The 15,958-nt window shown below is 42.9% G+C and overlaps 1 protein-coding gene across 1 annotated transcript in view; it reads left to right on the top strand.

The window, feature by feature from the left end:
• The window catches only part of LOC106604330 (teneurin-2), a 299,583-nt gene that overhangs the window by 266,896 nt on the left and 16,729 nt on the right, over positions 1-15,958 (top strand). The window contains exons 24-27 of the mRNA XM_045717935.1: positions 2,048-2,223; positions 11,891-12,126; positions 12,532-12,828; positions 13,541-14,098. Coding sequence (XP_045573891.1) covers positions 2,048-2,223; positions 11,891-12,126; positions 12,532-12,828; positions 13,541-14,098 — 1,267 coding nt within the window. The remainder of the gene's footprint in view (positions 1-2,047; positions 2,224-11,890; positions 12,127-12,531; positions 12,829-13,540; positions 14,099-15,958) is intronic.

Raw genomic sequence — 15,958 nt, 5'->3', positions numbered from 1 at the left:
TCAAAAGCGGACACTTCAGCAGCACTCAGGGTCACATATTAGCTGCATTGCCTGGCACACATCGAGCTAGGATTTGTTTACAGTCCACTGCTGCCCCCTGGAGTTAACTTCTGTCACACAAGTGTCTGCTTCAGTCAGAGCTAACAGAACTGACAGGTGTTAGAGGTCCATAGAGGTTTGCTTTTGTCACTGCACACACACCCATACACACACTTTCTGCTGAGACCTGCCATGTTAAGAGAAATCCACGGAGACCAGCTATTCCCAGCTCCTCTGTACAAGTAAGCTGTGAGAGGAGAGGAGAGGAGAGGAGAGGAGAGGAGAGGAGAGGACTGAAAATGACAACTCTGAAATCACATTAATTAAGGACTATTTTGTCACTAGTTATCCCTATCTTCCCAGGTGGGACAGTGAGAAGTAACCTCTATATGTCTCTCTCCTCCAGGTGGGACAGTGAGAAGTAACCTCTATATGTCTCTCTCCTCCAGGTATGACAGTGAGAAGTAACCTCTATATGTCTCTCTCCTCCAGGTATGACAGTGAGAAGTAACCTCTATATGTCTCACTCCTCCAGGTATGACAGTGAGAAGTAACCTCTATATGTCTCTCTCCTCCAGGTATGACAGTGAGAAGTAACCTCTATATGTCTCTCTCCTCCAGGTATGACAGTGAGAAGTAACCTCTATATGTCTCTCTCCTCCAGGTATGACAGTGAGAAGTAACCTCTATATGTCTCTCTTCTCCAGGTGGGACAGTGAGAAGTAACCTCTATGTCTCTCTCCTCCAGGTATGACAGTGAGAAGTAACCTCTATATGTCTCTCTCCTCCAGGTATGACAGTGAGAAGTAACCTCTATATGTCTCTCTCCTCCAGGTGGGACAGTGAGAAGTAACCTCTATATGTCTCACTCCTCCAGGTATGACAGTGAGAAGTAACCTCTATATGTCTCTCTCCTCCAGGTATGACAGTGAGAAGTAACCTCTATATGTCTCTCTCCTCCAGGTATGACAGTGAGAAGTAACCTCTATATGTCTCTCTCCTCCAGGTGGGACAGTGAGAAGTAACCTCTATATGTCTCTCTCCTCCAGGTATGACAGTGAGAAGTAACCTCTATATGTCTCTCTCCTCCAGGTATGACAGTGAGAAGTAACCTCTATATGTCTCTCTCCTCCAGGTATGACAGTGAGAAGTAACCTCTATATGTCTCTCTCCTCCAGGTATGACAGTGAGAAGTAACCTCTATATGTCTCTCTCCTCCAGGTGGGACAGTGAGAAGTAACCTCTATATGTCTCTCTCCTCCAGGTATGACAGTGAGAAGTAACCTCTATATGTCTCTCTCCTCCAGGTATGACAGTGAGAAGTAACCTCTATATGTCTCTCTCCTCCAGGTGGGACTGTGAGAAGTAACCTCTATATGTCTCTCTCCTCCAGGTATGACAGTGAGAAGTAACCTCTATATGTCTCTCTCCTCCAGGTATGACAGTGAGAAGTAACCTCTATATGTCTCTCTCCTCCAGGTATGACAGTGAGAAGTAACCTCTATATGTCTCTCTCCTCCAGGTATGACAGTGAGAAGTAACCTCTATATGTCTCTCTCCTCCAGGTATGACAGTGAGAAGTAACCTCTATATGTCTCTCTCCTCCAGGTATGACAGTGAGAAGTAACCTCTATATGTCTCTCTCCTCCAGGTATGACAGTGAGAAGTAACCTCTATATGTCTCTCTCCTCCAGGTATGACAGTGAGAAGTAACCTCTATATGTCTCTCTCCTCCAGGTATGACAGTGAGAAGTAACCTCTATATGTCTCTCTCCTCCAGGTATGACAGTGAGAAGTAACCTCTATATGTCTCTCTCCTCCAGGTATGACAGTGAGAAGTAACCTCTATATGTCTCTCTCCTCCAGGTATGACAGTGAGAAGTAACCTCTATATGTCTCTCTCCTCCAGGTATGACAGTGAGAAGTAACCTCTATATGTCTCTCTCCTCCAGGTATGACAGTGAGGGTCGTCTGGCCAATGTAACCTCTATATGTCTCTCTCCTCCAGGTATGACAGTGAGGGTCGTCTGACCAATGTAACCTATCCTACTGGCATGGTGACCAGTCTGCACCGGGAGATAGAACGTTCCATCAACATTGACATAGAGAGCTCCAGCAGAGACGATGACGTCACCGTTATCACCAACCTGTCCTCTGTGGAGGCCTCATACACCGTGGTGCAAGGTGGGACATACACACACATGCATACACACACATGCATACACACACCCCACAGTTTAAGGGACACACACACATACACACACACCATGGTTCAAAGTGAGATACATCATATTAGTATCAAATCAAATGTATTTATTTATTTGTTTGTCACATGTGCCGAATACAAAAAGTATAGACCTTACTGTGAAATGCTTACTTACAAGCCCTTTACCAACAGTGCAGTTCAAGAAGAGTTAAGAAAATATTTACCAAATAGACTAAAGTAAAAAATAATAATAATAAGTAACACAATAAGAATGACAATAACGAGGCTATATACAGGGGGCACCGGTACCGAGTCAGTGTGTGGAGGTACAGGTTAGTTGAGGTAATTTGTACATGTAGGTGGGGGTGAAGTGACTATGCATAGATAATACACAGTGAGTAGCAGCAGTGTAAAAAAGGGAGGGGGGGTCAATGTAAATTGTCCGGTGGTGATTTGTATGAATTGTTCAGCAGTCTAATGGCTTGGGGGTTGAAGCTGTTGAGGAGCCTTTTGGTCCTAGACTTGGCGCTCCGGTACCGCTTGCCGTGCGGTAGCAGAGAGAACAGTCTATGACTTGGGTGACTGGAGTCTCTGACAATTTTCTGGGCTTTCCTCTGACACCGCCTAAAATATAGGTCCTGGATGGCTGGAAGCTTGGCCCCAGTGATGTGCTGGGCCATACGCACTACCCTCTGTAGCGCCTTACGGTCAGATGCCGAGCAGTTGCCATACCAGCAGGTGATGCAACCAGTCAGGATGCTCTCAATGGTGCAGCTGTAGAACCTTTTGAGGATCTGGGGACCCATGCCAAATCTTTTCAGTCTCCTGAGGGGGAAAATGTTGTGTTGTGTCCTCTTCACGACTGTCTTGGTAAGTCTGGACCATGATAGTGAAAACCACGGTCAAGCTGTAACTTCAAGCTGTAACAACGTTCCAATTAGACTACAGACTGCTGTGTTAAGTCAGCAATGTCTCAGAGTATTAATGGTTGTCTATCTATACAGAGCTCCACTCCAGGGTAGTAATTGGAGAGAAGTTATTCATCTAGTGGGAACAACAAGAGTTATCTAAGGCGTGTGTGTGTGTGTGTGTGTGTGTGTGTGTGTGTGTGTGTGTGTGTGTGTGGTAAATGTTTGGTTCTGAATGAAAGTTGAAAATACGTATTTTTCAGGCGTTGAACATACAGTTCCAGTCAAAAGTTTGGACACACCTACTCATTCAAGGGTTTTTCTTTATTTTTACTATTTTCTACATTGTAGAATAGTAGTGAAGACATCAAAACTATGAATTAACACATATGGAGTCATGAAGTGGCCTCCCTGTGGCTCAGTTGGTAGAGTATGGTGTTTGCAACACCAGGGTTGTGGGTTTGATTCCCACGGGGGGGCAGCATGGGGGGAAAAAAAATAAAAATGTATGAAATGAATTGAAATGTATGCATTCACTACTGTAAGTCGCTCCGGATAAGAGCGTCTGCTAAAATGATGTAAATGTAATGAAGTAACCAAGAGCCACCCTTTGCCTTAATGACAGCTTTGCACACTCTTGGCATTCTCTCAAACAGCTTCATGAGGAATGCTTTTCAACAGTCTTGTAGGAGTTCCCACATATGCTGAGCACTTGTTGGCTGCTTTTCCTTCACCCTGCTGTTCAACTCATCCCAAACCATCTCAATTGGGTTGAGGTCATGTGATTGTGGAGGCCAGGTCATCTGATGCAGGACTCCATCACTCTCCTTGGTCAAATAGCCCTTACACAGCCTGGAGGTATGTTTTGGGTCATTGTCCTGTTGAAAAACAAATGATAGTGCCACTAAGCGCAAACCAGATGGGATGGAGTATCGCTGCAGAATGCTGTGCTAGCCATGCTGGTTAAGTGTGCCTTGAATACTAAATAAATTACTGACAGTGTCCCCAGCAAAGCACCATCACACCTCCTCCTCCACCACTTCACGGTGGGAACCACACATGCAGAGATCATCCGTTCACCTAGTTTGAACCAAAAAACTCAAATTTGGACTCATCAGACCAAAGGACAGATTTTCACTGGTCTAATATCCATTGTTCGTGTTTCTTGGCCCAAGCCAGTCTCCTCTTCTTATTGGTGTCCTTTAGTGGTGGTTTCTTTGCAGCAATTTGACCATGAAGGCCTGATTCACACAGTCTCCTCTGAACAGTTGATGTTGAGATGTCTGTTACTTGAACTCTGTGAAGCATTTATTTGGGCTGTAATCTGAGGCTGGTAACTCTAATGAACTTATCCTCTGCAGCAGAGGTAACTCTGGGTCTTCCTTTCCTGTGGCGGTCCTCATGAGAGCCAGTTTCATCATAGCGCTTGATGATTTTTGTGACTGCACTTGAATAATCTTGACATAGTTCTTGACATTTTCCAGATTGACTGACCTTCATGTCTTAAAGTAATGATGGACTGTCCTTTCTCTTTGCTTATTTGAGCTGTTCTTGCCATAATATGGACTTGGTCTTTTACCAAATAGGGCTATCTTCTGTATACCACCCCTACCTTGTCACAACACAACTGATTGGCTCAAATGCATTAAGAAGTAAAGGAATTCCAGAAATAACGTTTAACAAGGTACACCTGTTAATTGAAATGCATTCCAGGTGACTGCCTCATAAAGCTGGTTGAGAGAATGCCAAGATTGTGCAAAGCTGTCATCAAGGCAAAGGGTGGCTACTTTGAAGAATCTGAAATATAAAATATATTTTGATTTGTTTAATGAACACTTTTTTGGTTACTACATTATTCCATATTTGTTATTTCATAGTTGTAATGTCTTCACTATTATTCTAAAATGTAAAAAATAAAGAAAAACCCTGGAATGAGTAGGTGTACGTTTGACTAGTACTGTATATATTTTCTAGACAATGAAATCAGGTTGATTTTTGGTTCTGAATAAAAGTTGACAATATGTCATTTTTAGATGTCTATGTTTGGGCCAAATCAAGGATGGTCCTGACTGGACGAAGTCTGAACCAAACATAGACGTCTATGATTGGTGTCATGGGCGTCGTAAGGATAGGACCAAGGCGCAGCGTGTAAAGTGCTAATACTTAATTTATTTGATGAAAACTCTTAAACAAAATAAACAAATGATGAAAAACAGTTCCATAAGGTGCACAGGCTATACAGAAAATGACCATCCACAAAACACAAGTGAAACAAACCCCAACTAAATTTGGCCTCCAATTAGAGGGAACGACAACCAGCTGCCTCTAATTGGAGGTCCTACCAAAACCCCAACATAGAAATAGAAAACTAGATTTAAACATAGAAATAGAACCTAAACCAAAAACACCGAAACACACAAAACAAACACCCCCTGCCACGCCCTGACCAAACTGCAATGACAAATAACCCCTTTTACTGGTCAGGACGTGACAATTGGTTCAGATTTGATCCGGACTGAACCAAAAAACAGACGGAAATCAGGGCCGGTCCAGATTGCACCAAAAAAATGATTCCTTTCCAGACAGGACCAAAACAAAAATGTCCAAAAGGAGTCAGCATCGGTCCGTGCTTACTGAGGTATAGCCAACAGCAGGGATGTGCAATTCCAGTCCTCTGGGGCCAGAGTGGTGTCAGGCCCACCATTTGTAAAACAGGCTGTTGTAATGGCTTTTTTAGTCCTGATTCCTGTGACTAATCAATTTGGCTATTTAAGCTGTGAGTATCAGCTACCCAACTTTATCCAGAGGAGTGCTCCTGAGCCTATTTGCAATGTGTTTACACAGTGGGAAATACAGAAGTATGTTCTATTTCACTATGATCAGCTCCTAAAAAATGTACAGATACAAACTTCAAACCGCTGATCATGATCGTTTAGACCACGGGATGAAACTCCTGGACAGTAGCCTGATTATCCATATTGTCAATTTTACTTTGAACTGTCCTGTTTTTATTATATGCTGTTTAACATGTTAGCACATTTTTTTTATTTGGGTGCCATTTAGGTTAGGCCATTTGATCAGAGAAACCTGCATGGTGCAAAAAGTGTCTCTCATTACATGATCATACATTTTATCTCCAGTCTGTAGGCTATAGAAAAGGTTGCATTCTCTTTTGTACCATAATGCTATATCTGTTATAATTTATGTCAGTGGTGGAAAAAGTACCCAATTGTCATACTTGAGTAAAAGTAAAGATACCTTAATAGAAAATGACTCAAGTAAAAGTGAAAGTCACCCAGTAAAACACTTTAGTAAAAGTCTAAATGTATTTGGTTTTAAATATACGTCAGTATCAAAAGTAAATGTAATTGCTAAAATATACTTAAGTATCAAAAGTAAAAAATTCCTTATATTAAGCAAACCAGACTGCACCATTTTCTTGTTTTTTTTTCATTTACAGACAGCCAGTGGCACACTAGAACACTTAGACATCATTTACAGACAGCCAGTGGCACACTACAACACTTAGACATAATTTACAGACAGCCAGTGGCACACTACAACACTTAGACATTATTTACAGACAGCCAGTGGCACACTACAACACTTAGACATAATTTACAGACAGCCAGTGGCACACTACAACACTTAGACATTATTTACAGACAGCCAGTGGCACACTACAACACTTAGACATTATTTACAGACAGCCAGTGGCACACTACAACACTTAGACATTATTTACAGACAGCCAGTGGCACACTACAACACTTAGACATAATTTACAGACAGCCAGTGGCACACTACAACACTTAGACATTATTTACAGACAGCCAGTGGCACACTACAACACTTAGACATCATTTACAGACAGCCAGTGGCACACTACAACACTTAGACATTATTTACAGACAGCCAGTGGCACACTAGAACACTTAGACATCATTTACAGACAGCCAGTGGCACACTACAACACTTAGACATCATTTACAGACAGCCAGTGGCACACTACAACACTTAGACATCATTTACAGACAGCCAGTGGCACACTACAACACTTAGCCATAATTTACAGACAGCCAGTGGCACACTACAACACTTAGACATCATTTACAGACAGCCAGTGGCACACTACAACACTTAGACATCATTTACAGACAGCCAGTGGCACACTACAACACTTAGACATCATTTACAGACAGCCAGTGGCACACTACAACACTTAGACATCATTTACAGACAGCCAGTGGCACACTACAACACTTAGACATCATTTACAAACTAAGCATTTGATTTGTAGTGAGTCCGCTAGATCAGAGGCAGTAGGGATGACCAGGGATTTTCTCTTGACAAGTCTGTGAACTGGACCCTTGTCCTGTCCTGCTAAGCATTCAAAATGTAGTTAAAATTACATAATTTTCTTTAGGAATGTAGTAAAGTAAAATTATTCAAAAACATAAATAGTAAAGTACAGATACAAAAAAACGACTTAAGTAGTAGTACTTTAAAGTATTTTTAATCAAGTACTTTACACCACTGATTTATTTTAGATCTTTTTTTGGACGGGACGTTGGTGGAGCTTCGCAGCGATGTGTCTCTCCCACAGCTCCTTGGAGAGGCGCGCTGGGACAAGACAGTCACTGCCTTTGACAAAGTCGGCACTGCTTATTACAGGGCGGCATCAGCGCTCACCTAAAAAGCCCATATGCCACTGGTTGAAAGAAATTGTCATTGTTGTCGGGCAGAATTCTGTGAAGTTTTATGTGTTGTTGGTGACTTGGTCAGTCAATCTGCCGCAATAGGCTCAGCCTAATCCTGCCTAGTGAGCGGGCTGGCCTTGTCTCTATCTTTGTGTGTCTCTGTGTGTGTGCGTGTGTCTCTGTGTGTGTACGTGTGTGTCTCTGTGTGTGTGCGTGTGTCTCTGTGTGCGTGTGTGTGTATGTTTGTGCGTGTCTGTGTGTCTGTCTGTGTGTGTCTGTCTGTGTGTGTTACATGTATTACAGCACAGTGTTCTGGTCTGCTGTGCTGAGACACTGGTTTTAACAGCTTGCTTTGCTCCCCCCTCTCTCTTTCTCTTTCTCGCTTTCTCTCTCTCGCTCTCTCTTTCTCTCACCTTTCTTTCTCTCTCTCATCTCTCTCTCTCTCTTTATCTCTCACCTCTCACTCTCTCTCTCTACCTCCCGCTCATCTCTTTCTCTTCCTCCCTCTCACCTCTCCCTCTCTCTCTACCCCCCTCTCTATATATATATATATATTCACTTCAATTCAAGGGACTTTATTGGCATGGGGAACATATGTTAACATTACCAAAGCAAGTGAAGTAGATAATATACAAAAGTGAAATAAACAATAAAAATGAACAGTAAACATTACACTCACAGAAGTTCCAAAAGAATAAAGACATTACAAATGTCATATTATGTATATATACAGTTTTGTAACGATGTACAAAAGGGAAAATAAATAAGCATAAATATGGGTTGTATTTAAAATGGTGTTTGTTCTTCACTGGTTGACCTTTTCTTGTGGTAACAGGTCACAAACCGTGCTGCTGTGGATGGCACACTTTGGTATTTCACTCAGTAGATATGGGAGTTTATCAAAATCGGGTTTGTTTCCAAATTCTTTGTGGATACGTGGAATCTGAGGGAAATATGTGTCTCTAATATGGTCATACATTGGACAGGAGGTTAGGAAGTGCAGCTCAGTTTCCACCTCATTTTGTGGGCAGTGTGCACATAGCCTGTCTTCTCTTGAGAGCCAGGTCTGCCTATGGCGGCCTTTCTCAATAGCAAGGCTATACTCACTGACTCTGTACATAGTCAAAGCTTTCCTTAAATTTGGGTCAGTCACAGTGGTCAGGTATTCTGCCACTGTGTAGTCTCTGTTTAGGACCAAATAGCATTCTAGTTTTCCCTGTTTTTTTGTTAATTCTTTCCAATGTCTCAAGTAATTATCTTTTTGTTTTCTCGTGATTTGGTTGGGTATAATTGTGTTGCTGTCCTGGGGCTCAGTGGGGTCTGTTTGTGTTTGTGAACAGAGCCCCAGGACCAGCTTGCTTAGGGGACTCTTCTCCAGGTTCATCTCTCTGTAGGTGATGGCTTTGTTATGGAAGGTTTGGGAATCGCTTCCTTTTAGGTGGTTGTAGAATTTAACAGCTCTTTTCTGGATTTTGATAATTAGCAGGTATCGGCCTAATTCTGCTCTGCATGCATTATTTGGTGTTCTATGTTGTACATGGAGGATATTTTTGCAGAATTCTCATGCAGAGTCTCAATTTGTTGTTTGTCCCATTTTGTGGATTCTTGGTTGGTGAGCGGACCCCAGACCTCACAACCATAAAGGGCAATCTGTTCTATAACTGATTCAAGTATTTTTTGCCAGATCCTAATTGGTATGTCAAATGTTATGTTCCTTTTGATGGCATAGAAGGCTCTTCTTGCCTTGTCTCTCAGATCGTTAACAGCTTTGTGGAAATTACCTGTGGCGCTGATGTTTAGGCCGAGGTATGTATAGTTTTTTGTGTGCTATAGGGCAATGGTGTCTGGATGGAATTTGTATTTGTGGGCCTGGCGACTGGACCTTTTTTGGAACAACATTATTTTTATCTTACTGAGATTTACCGTCAGGGCCCAGGTCTGGCAGAATCTGTGCAGAAGATCTAGGTGCTGCTGTAGGCCCTCCTTGGTTGGTGACAGAAGCACCAGATCATCAGCAAACAGAAGACATTTGACTTCAGATTCTAGTAGGGTGAGGCAGGGTGCTACAGAATTTTCTAGTACCCTCGCCAATTCATTGATATATATGTTGAATAAGGTGGTGCTTACGCTGTATCCCTGTCTTACCCCATGGCCCTGTGCGAAGAAATGTGTGTTTTTTTGCCAATTTTAACCGCACACTTGTTGTTTGTGTACATGGATTTTTTAAAGTCGTATGTTTTTCCCCCAACACCACTTTCCATCAATTTGTATAGCAGACCCTCATGCCAAATTGAGTCCAACGCTTTTTGGAAATCAACAAAGCATGAGAAGACTTTGCCTTTGTTTTGGTTTGTTTGTTTGTCAATTAGGGTGTGCAGGGTGAATACGTGGTCTGTCGTACGATAATTTGGTAAAAAGCAAATTTGACATTTGCTCAGCACATTGTTTTCACTGAGGATATGTACGAGTCTGCTGGTAATGATAATGCAAAGGATTTTCCCAAGGTTGCTGTTGACGCATATCCCAAGGAAGTTATTGGGGTCAAATTTGTCTCCACTTTTGTGGATTGGGGTGATAAGTCCTTGGTTCCAAATATTGGGGAAGATGCCAGAGCTAACGATGATGTTAAAGAGTTTTACTATAGCTAATTGGAATTTTTGTCTATATATTTGATAATTTCATTGATGATACCATCAACACCACAGGTATTTTTGGGTTAGAGGGTTTTTATTTTGTCCTGTAGTTCATTCAATGTAATTGGAGAATCCAGTGGGTTCTGGTAGTCTTTAATAGTTGATTCTAAGATTTGTATTTGATCATGTAAATGTTTTTGCTGTTTGTTCTTTGTTATAGAGCCAAAAAGATTGGAGAAGTGGTTTACCCATACATCTCCATTTTTGATAGATCATTCTTCGTGTTGTTTGTTTAGTGTTTTCCAATTTTCCCAGAAGTGTTTAGTCTATGGATTCTTCAACTACATTGAGCTGATTTCTGACGTGCTGTTCCTTCTTTTTCCGTAGTGTGTTTCTGTATTGTCTCCCTCTCATCTCTCTCTCTCTCCATTTTCATCACAAATACATTTTTCAGATAGAGAGAGGGTAGTCTACTGCAGAGTTGACAGAAAGCCATCTCTGTGTGTTTGAAGTGTTGGTAAAACGCTGCCTGGAGGTTTATAACAAATTGGCTTTATGGATTATTGCCGTTTATGGTGGTGGCTCAAAGGCTGTGTGTGTGTATGTGTGTCTGTATGTTTGCGTGCATGCATGTGTGTGTGTGCGTGTGAATTTCCACTTTCGCTTGTGTGTGTGTGCATGCAACAGTGCGTGTGCATGATCCCCTGCCTTTTTCAAATGAAATAAAAGACTCTTCCGCTGCGTCGGCCAGACAATCACTGTTATCTTATCTTCAATCACGTTGTTATCAGGCTGCTGTTCTTTATGCCTCCGATAGAGAAGAAGAATGGGCCCTCAATCCCCCTGTCGCTTTCCAGAGGCTACGCCACATCAGACACTATCTTTCCAGAGGCTACGCCACATCAGACACTGTCTTTCCAGAGGCTACGCCACATCAGACACTGTCTTTCCAGAGGCTACGCCACATCAGACACTGTCTTTCCAGAGGCTACGCCACATCAGACACTGTCTTTCCAGAGGCTACGCCACATCAGACACTGTTTTGTGTATATGTTTGTGGGTGATAGAAATGCTGAAATGACAGAGTGACAGATTATTCATTTAGCAAGGTTGCAAGCTGTTCTATAAACCAGACGCAGATTTACTTATATTATGGTTCACTCTGAGTGTGGAGTTTGCTGATCAGAAACGATACTGACAAGTTGCCAAACAAATCATACAACAAATTGTTCTTTTTTTTGTTCAGGGAAGGAATTCTGCTTGTGAAGGGCAACAGAAATCCATTTCAATTTAATCTGCGACTTGATCTTTTTTCAGCATATAAACATAACACAGGAAGATGCCAGCAGAGGAGCCAAATCATATAACTCCCTTCTCTCTCCTTGTCCGCATCGCCCCCTACAGACCAGGTGAGGAACAGCTACCAACTGTGTAACAACGGCACCCTGCGGGTGATGTATGCCAATGGGATGGGTATCAGCTTCCACACTGAGCCCCACATCCTGGCCGGGTCGGTCAGTCCTACAATCGGCCGTAGGAACATCACACTACCCACTGACAACGGACTCAACTCCATCGAGTGGCGGCTCCGCAAGGAACAGACCAAGGGGAAGGTCACTGTTTTTGGCAGGAAGCTGAGGGTGAGCTGAGATAACCTCACTTCCTTTCTGTGTGTAATTTAGTCATTAGAGATGACATCACTTACTCAGTCTACAGAGATTATATCACTGACTGTGTAAAGATGACGTCACTTACTGTGTGTAGAGATGACATCACTGACTCTGCCTACAGAGATGACATCACTGACTATGTGTAAAGATGACATCACTCACTCTGCCTACAGAGATGACATCACTTACTCTGTGTAGAGGTGACATCACTGACTCTGTGTAGAGATGACATCACTGACTCTGTGTAGAGATGACATCACTGACTGTGTAGAGATGACATCACTGACTGTGTAGAGATGACATCACTGACTCTGCCTACAGAGATGACATCACTGACTCTGCCTACAGAGATGACATCACTCTATCTTCTTCCAGGCACATGGTCGTAACCTCCTCTCCATCGACTTCGACCGCAACACTCGGACGGAGAAGATCTATGACGACCACCGCAAGTTCACGCTCCGCATCATGTACGACGCGCAGGGCCGGCCCGCCATGTGGTTGCCTAGCAGCAGCCTGGCAGTGGTGAACGTGTCGTACTCGACCACGGGTCAGCTGGTGGGGCTGCAGAGGGGCAGTATGAGCGAGAGGACAGAGTTTGACCCTCAGGGACGTATTCTGTCACGGTCGTTCATAGACGGCAAGGTGTGGAGCTATAGTTACCTGGATAAGGTGAGGACATATTACTGTCTGGTACTGCTACTATTACTGGTACTGGTACTGCTAATGGTAGTGGTACTGCTACTGGTACTGCTAATGGTACTGCTAATGTTACTGATACTGCTACTGGTACTGCTACTATTACTGGTACTGGTACTGCTACTATTACTGGTACTGGTACTGCTACTATTACTGGTACTGGTACTATTACTGGTACTGGTACTGGTACTATTACTGGTACTGGTACTGCTACTATTACTGGTACTGCTACTATTACTGGTACTGGTACTATTACTGGTACTGTTACTATTACTAGTACTGCTAATGGTACTCTACTGCTACTGTTACTGCTACTGTTACTGGTACTGCTACTGCTACTGTTACTGCTACTGTTATTGGTACTGTTACTGCTACTGTTACTGGTACTGGTACTGCTACTGCTACTGTTATTGGTACTGCTACTGCTACTGTTACTGGTACTGGTACTGCTACTGTTACTGGTACTGGTACTGCTACTGTTATTGGTACTTGTACTGTTGATCTTATCTGTGTGGAGCTATAGCTACCTAGATAAAGTGAAGCACCTGTGAGACATTACTTACTGTACAGGCAGCAGGAATAGCAATGACAAGCTGATTGAGAGAAGTGAAAAGTGCATAAAATGATGCTAGTGATGATGACTTATGTTTCCTCTCCACTTCTCTCCCTCCTTCTCTCTCTCCAGTCCATGGTCCTTCTCCTGCAGAGCCAGAGACAGTACATATTTGAGTTTGACACCTCGGGGCGCATAACAGCCGTCACCATGCCTAGTGTAGCCCGCCACACCATGTTCACCCACGTCTCTATCGGTTACATCCGCAACACCTACAACCCTCCAGAGAGCAACGCCTCCATCATCCACGACTTCAGCGAAGACGGCCGCCCCAAGGCCACCCACTACCTCGGCACCGGCCGACGTGTCCTCTACAAGTACGGCAAGCTGGCCAAGCTAGCTGAAATCCTCTACGACAGCACCACGGTGACGTTTGGTTATGACGAGACGGCTGGGGTTCTGAAGATGGTGAACTTACAGAGCGGCGGGTTCTCCTGTACGATACGTTACCGTAAGATGGGTCCGCTGATCGACAAGCAGATCTACCGGTTCAGTGAGGAGGGGATGGTGAATGCTAGGTTTGATTACACGTACCACGACAACAGCTTCCGTATCGCTAGTATGAAGCCAGTCATCAGTGAGACTCCTCTGCCTGTGGACCTCTACCGCTATGACGAGATCTCTGGAAAGGTGGGTAGATGACTACACTACTAACCCTAACCCTAGCTCCACCCACAACCCTAACCCTAGCCTCAACCCTAACCCTAACTTCAGACCGGTCGGATGTACAACAGGTCAGAAAGTTGCAATAGGCCCATGCAACCCAAGGTTTGATACCAGCATAAACAGATGCACCCTTAACCTCTTGGGGCTAGGTGGGACGCTAGCGTGCCACCCGTGGTGCACTCCATCAACAGCAGGTGCATTTCAAGAGCGGCAAATTTGAATCCAAATAAATGTCAAAATTCAAATTTTTCAAAAATACAACTATGTTACACCATTTGAAAGATAAACATCTCCTTAATCTAACCACGTTTTACGATTTCAAAAAGGTTTTACGGCGAAAGCATAAATTTAGAGTATGTTAGGACAGTACATTTACAAGAGTTGTGTGTAATGTTTTGTCAAGTCAAAGACAGGGTCACCAAAACCATAAAACCAGCTAAAATGATGCACTAACCTTTTACAATCTCCATCAGATGACACTCCTAGGACATTATGTTAGACAATGCATGCATTTTTAGTTCTATCAAGTTCATTTTTATATCCAAAAACAGCGTTTTACTATGGCATTGATGTTGAGGAAATCGTTTCCCTCCAATAACCGGCAGTCAAGTCAGCGTCAGAAATTAAATAATTAAAATTAGAAAACATTGTTAAAATATTATATTGTCATTTAAAGAATTATAGATTTACATCTCTTGAACGCAATCAACTTGCCAGATTTAAAAATAACCTTACTGGGAAATCACACTTTGCAATAATCTGAGCACTGCGCCCAGAAAAATACGCGTTGCGATACAGACTAGACGTCATGTTGGGGAGATCTAAAATCGAAAATACTATGTAAATAATCCATTACCTTTGATTCTCTTCATCAGATGTCACTTCCAGGTATCACAGGTCCATAACGAATGTAGTTTTGTTCAAAAAAGCTCATCATTTATGTCCAAAAATCTCCGTCTCGTTAGCACATGATGTAAGCCAGCCGGACTTCTCGTCATGAACGAGGGGAAAAAAATATTTCCGTTCGTTCAAACATGTCAAACGTTGTATAGCATAAATCATTAGGGCCTTTTTAACCAGAACATGAATAATATTCAAGGTGGACGAATGCATACTCTTTTATAACGTATTGGAACGAGGGTACCCAACATGAAGTAGCGCGCCAGGTGTCTAATGGGACATCACCGTTCCATGGCTCTTGTTCGGTCAGATCTCCCTCCAGAAGACTCAAAACACTTTGTAAAGGCTGGTGACATCTAGTGGAAGCAATAGGAAGTGCCAAAATATTCCTAAACCCCTGTGTTTTTCAATGGGATAGGTTTAAAGTCAATACAACACATCAGGTATCCACTTCCTGTCAGAAAATGTCTCAGGGTTTTGCCTGCCAAATGAGTTCTGTTATACTCACAGACACCATTCAAACAGTTTTGGAAACTTTAGAGTGTTTTCTATCCATATATAATAAGTATATGCATATTCTAGTTACTGGGTAGGATTAGTAACCAGATTAAATCGGGTACATTTTTTTTATCCAGACGTGCAAATGCTGCCCCCTAGACCCAACAGGTTAAACCTAACCTTCAACCCTAACCCTAACTTCAACCCTAGCCTCAACCCTAACCCTAAACCTAGCATCAGGTCCATATCTTGGTTTAACCCTAACCCTAGCTTCAACTCTAACCCTAACTTCAACCACAGCCCTTACCCTAACCCTGTCCACATCCCAGTTTAACTCTAACCTTAAGCCTCAAGATTAACCCTAGCTTAATGTCCACACCCCAGTTTAACCCTAACCTTAACCTCAACCCTAACCCTAACTCTAGC

The sequence above is a fragment of the Salmo salar genome, chromosome ssa05 (genome assembly GCF_905237065.1).
Source record: "Salmo salar chromosome ssa05, Ssal_v3.1, whole genome shotgun sequence".
Lineage (NCBI taxonomy): Eukaryota > Metazoa > Chordata > Actinopteri > Salmoniformes > Salmonidae > Salmo > Salmo salar.
This window is presented reverse-complemented; position numbering and strand designations above follow the sequence as displayed.